At 52.4% G+C, this 4,846-nt stretch overlaps 1 protein-coding gene across 1 annotated transcript; it reads right to left on the reverse strand.

The window, feature by feature from the left end:
• Window positions 1–1,479: 1,479 nt before the first annotated feature.
• LOC8051929 lies at window positions 1,480–3,462 on the reverse strand. Its single transcript, XM_040213387.2, has one exon. The coding sequence runs from the start codon at window positions 3,460–3,462 to the stop codon at window positions 1,480–1,482; it is 1,983 nt and encodes a 660-aa protein (XP_040069321.2).
• Window positions 3,463–4,846: the final 1,384 nt, after the last annotated feature.

Below are 4,846 nucleotides of genomic sequence, written 5' to 3' on the forward strand. Positions count from 1 at the left end.
GCAGGGAAGCTGAACTTCAACGTAACCGGCTTCGTCCCGGCTTCAACACGGTGACCAGGGGGGCTATGTTGCGCTTTTTGGACTCCCAGGAGACTTGGAAGAGGGAAGTGACGTCAACGACACAGCAAACGCAGATTGGATGTTGACAGAAGAAAACGAAATCAACACCCAATCTGCGTTTGCTGTGTCGTTGACGTCACTTCCCTCTCCCTAGTCTCCTGGGAGTCCAAAAAGCGCAACATAGCACCCCTGCAGCGCAACCGGCTCCGTCCCGGGATCAAGGCACCCGGACCCGAGATAACCAGCCCCCTCCCGACATCGCGGCACGCTCTACTTCACCAACGATCAAGGGGTGATCAATCAAGGGCACCAGCGACCGGAGCTACGACCTCAGGGGTGACTATACTGCCTACCCGACGTGCTTGGACGGTCGAATGGTTTCTTTTCTTTTGCCTTTCTAACGTTACTTTTTTTTTCTTTTTACTTCCTGACTTAAGTATATATATATGTTTTTTTCCTCGTGCATTTGTCTCAGTCTCCCGATCCTTTCTCTCACCACCCCGGACGAATCTCACAACGGCCCTACACTTTTCTGCACCGGTGCAAGAAGTGCAGGTAAATCAAACGAGGCTAATACTGCCGCTCTGACGGTGGTGGTAAGAGATTATGCCCGCCTAATCAAGCTCCCTCGAATTCGGGGATCGAAGGTGACGTAAAAGGACCAACCTCTTTTTTGCTTTCTGCTTCGTGCTTTTGGAAAATTTCACTTTTTCTGCTGTGGAGAGGCTGTGTAGTGCGGTCATTAGAGCGTCGGGTTTGGCTCTGCACAGCGTGAGAAGGCTGCCTTTCGGAAAGGGTCCATTGACGGGATAAGAAGGGCAGAAAAGTCTCCGCCTCCAGTGCAAGCTGCCTCTTTCAATAACACATCGACGTCTCTTACACTTCGAGCATATAAACCTGCGGCCAATGCACGATGGAAGTCAACGAGCACGTGCTGGAGGCTAGGCACCCGAAAGAGATCTCCTGAGTTCTTTTGTTGCCGTTGTTGTTCTTTTTAAGGAGATCATGCCCGCTCTTATTGTCCTTTGTCGTTCTTTGGCTGCACGTGCATGCACGCTCACGAGACGCCGAAGTCTTATCAAAGGAAGGAAGCTCCCGCTGGTGGCGGGACAGCTAAAATTCATATCTGTCGTTTTCATTTTGTCAGTAGCTACCGACGCTTTGCAGCAGCTGTGCATGGACGCCGCCATAACTGACCTTCAATTTTTGTTTCCTCTTATTCCGTTTATTTCACTTCATCATTACCATAGTAGGCCAGGTTATTGCCATATCAGATTTTACTGTGTCCTTCTCTAAAGCATCGGCCTTTGTAGAGGATCGTCAACTACCGTTTCAGTTGCTCGGCATCTCGGTAAGACAAGAGAAGGTCAGCAATGGCGGCTGTAATTTGGCGCGTGTGTAAAGCGTCTATAGTTCACGTTACGCGAAACGTCTCGTCGTCGTCTTTGCCACTGGCGCTGTCATCGACCTGCAATGACAAAACTTTCGCAAGGTGGCGTCCCTAATGCAGTCCCCTTGACGTCCATACTTGTCAAGCCTACTCACGTCGCCCAGAAGCGTGTACTGGTCCGTAGGCTCAAAGTAGCGCACCGTTCCTTCGAGCAAAGCCCCGCTAGGCCTAACCCTCAAAGTGATCAAGTAGTCGATCGGAGCAGCCGTCCGTCTGCCGAGCTGTATCCTCCGTCCAATCACGTCGTTGTGGTGGGTCACAAAACGCAGCACTTTCTCGTTTGGCTGCGACTGTCTGGCATCGAACACTTTGTCCAGCAGCAGCACGTCGCACCGGGCTGCGCTGGGCGTGAGCCTAGCGTTGATGGCGCCTATCAAGGCATGGGAAGCGTTGAGCACTCCGGGATCGGTCGTGGCGACCACAGTTCTGTTCTGGCACGTGCACCAATGAGGGAAGATCGAGGCGTCCTCACAAGTCCGATTCAGTGGGACCTCCTGGAAGAGGCTCAAGCCGTGCATCGTCTGATGCCCTTCCTCTGGAGACTTGGACGCAAGCTGCTGAAGAGTGGCGTGCACATCGAACGGAGTGGTCAGCCGTCGACTGTTGATACGCAGCGCCCGTGCTTGGGCGGGATGTTGTTCCAAAAAAGACTCTGGGAAGGCCAGGAACATGATGGGCATGCGCTCTTCTAGCTTGCCCACGTACGTGGTGCGGATCTTGCCAAACCGTAGACCATGGTCGCTAAAGAAGACGAGCAGGGTATTTCGAAGCGCACCGGAAAAATGTAGTTTCCGTAAGAGCCGTAGCGACGGCGCGTCGGCGTAACCGGCGTTGTTTAGGTGGTCGTGTGTCAGCCGAGCCGCGAACGCGAACCCGAAGTGCGGCTTGGACTGAAAAGCCTCTGCGAAGTCGGCGAGATAGTCAAAGACGACGTCCACCTCCATCTTGGATCCCCAGCAATGGCTTCCGGACCTTGATCGCATGGAGGACCGTTCAGTAGCTACGCAGAGGGGTCGAAGGTAGTAGTCCGACGGGGGCCTCGCGAAGCCGCGTTTGAGATAGTTGAACGTGGCGATGTCTGGAGCGTCTTCGGCAAACAGAGTCCGGTGTCCACGCTGTGCAAACTCCTTCCAGATGAAGTCGAGACCGTCGAAAAAGAAGTTTTTCATGGTCTCGTTCCAGTAGTACTCCAGAAAGTGTCCGGTCAGCAGCGCCATCAAGTTGGGAAAAGTGTTGTCGCCGATCTTGGTATAGCCATGTAACTGCACAGCCCCCAAGACGTCCTTGAGAAACGCTTTCGTTTTCGGTAAGTGGCGTTCAAAATTGAGGTTGGAGATTGAGTCTAGTCCCACCATGAGTATATTCAGCTTAGGCGTTGACGTCGACAAGGACGCTTCTTCGAATCGACGCAGCCTTCGCTCGGTCCGCTGCGACACCGGAATCAGGGGTATGTGCTGCAGTAGGATCTCACGATGCGCGTGGAGGCAATGTACGATGACGTGGTGTTCTCCCAAAGGCACCCCGAACTGAAAGGGCCGCTGGGATCCCAACTCGAACCGACTGTCCGTCCATCGTCCCTTCACTTTCATCACCCGTCTCACCGGTTGGAAGCTGCAGTTGATTTGGTCGCGTGAGAGCCTGTACTGGCGCCACAGTATACCCTCGTCGACTTGCAGCACCGCGTTGGGGCGCACGCGCAAAAAGGACGTTTTCCCAGGACACACGTAGTCGGATACCTTATGGTAGAGTCGAATGACGCTCGGGTCGAAAGGGTCCCACGCTGGTATCTGGCAGGCCGGTGTCCGAATCAGGTAGCCGCTGCCTTCGAGATCGTCCTCCAGTGGCAGGGAAGACCTCCACCACCTCAGCCACGGCAGCACGGTGGCGTAGCGGGACAGGAACAGGAAACAGAAACCCCCAACCACGGTGACCAGAGCGAAGGTTCGTCGCATCACGTGAAGACCTGCACGTATACGGGTACAAAAGATCAGTGACTTCCAGAGTGAGGCCTAACAAATGTAGTAGTTATCGCATCTCGAGAACCTCGAGCCCTGAGGCCTCCCTGCTCTTTTTTCTAATGGTTCAGTACTAGTTTTTCACATATTTTTGCCAGGAACTCGAAAGAAACGACTGTGAGCTTTCTTAGACAGAAAAAGGCAACTGTATCGTGATCGGGGATAAAGTCTTAATGGCAGCACAGCCTTGCCGTGCGTCCGGAAACTTTGCAAAAAATTTTCTAGTCGCTCTTGAACTATCCTGCGTTTTGGCCGCGGTATTGGCTGGGGTATAAGCTCGACTAATTGGCCCCTGGTGAACACATCCGGCTCATTTCCTCTGCCTGTTAGTTTCGCGGGCGTCCGAAGGGTTACATCGAAGCCGGATGTTATTCATTCTTGGGAAAAGTCGAGCGCGGGTATTCTAGCTGACTAGCGTCCAGTTCACTCGCCCAGCTCTGTAGGTTTGCAGTTTATCACATTATACGCACAGTTTGTATTTGCGCGTAACATGATTATCGGCACCAGTATAGATTGAAACGCGAGTCACCAGAGCCGTATATGTAGAGGGTTTGGTCAATGGGAGGCGCGGGCAGAGCCAGGGCGTGAGGTAGACTCGGAAAGAGGGCTTGGCATGCTCTTTTGACCAACCAGAAGCCGAAAAGAATCCCCTAGCGGTGGTAGCGAGAAACATTTCTGATCAAAGGTCTATGTTCGTATATGGTTTTAATAAGCGCGTAAGAGTGAAGTGTAGTAACTCTTTGTGGTTGAAAATAGGGTGCACGTGTTGTTTTGATCATGATCATCCAGAAAGGTGTAAGAAACGAATGCGCCGCTCAACTTTGTTTTGCGCGGACAGAATGTGACCGCTCGGACGGCCGATTCCCGGCTCTCGGCGTTTGGCGTACGGATTATGTCGATCGTTTCGCTAGTCGCACTCTTCCACAATCATTTTGGATGAGCCTGATTGAAACATCACGTGTACCGTATTTTCAGTCATCGAGAGTTACTCCAATGCAGTTATCAGGTTTGTTCCTCGCGACCACCGCCAGGGTATTATTTCCGGCTTCTGGTTAGTCACATTCGAGTTTCTGAAGACGCCCTGGAACACGCCCAGCTCGCTTTCGGCCAATGGCGCCTCCTCATTTGTCTCCTATACTTCCCAACGAATGGCCAAACTCTCTTCATATACGGCTCTGCGAGTCACCGTGAAATCCATGCTTCGAGTGCCGCATAGTAATGAGTTCAAGGATGATGATGATGATTCACTTTATTTTCAAAAAGGTGGCACCATGGCCTCATTGGGGGAAGGGGAACATAGGTAGGAAAAGTTTACATTCGG

The sequence above is a fragment of the Ixodes scapularis genome, unplaced genomic scaffold (assembly GCF_016920785.2).
Source record: "Ixodes scapularis isolate PalLabHiFi unplaced genomic scaffold, ASM1692078v2 PGA_scaffold13__105_contigs__length_92229423, whole genome shotgun sequence".
In the NCBI taxonomy this organism is placed as follows: Eukaryota; Metazoa; Arthropoda; class Arachnida; order Ixodida; family Ixodidae; genus Ixodes; species Ixodes scapularis.

Bases quoted from the DNA above. Each gene is read 5' to 3' on its own strand.
- LOC8051929 (XM_040213387.2), bottom strand. From the start codon at position 3,462: ATGCGACGAACCTTCGCTCTGGTCACCGTGGTTGGGGGTTTCTGTTTC.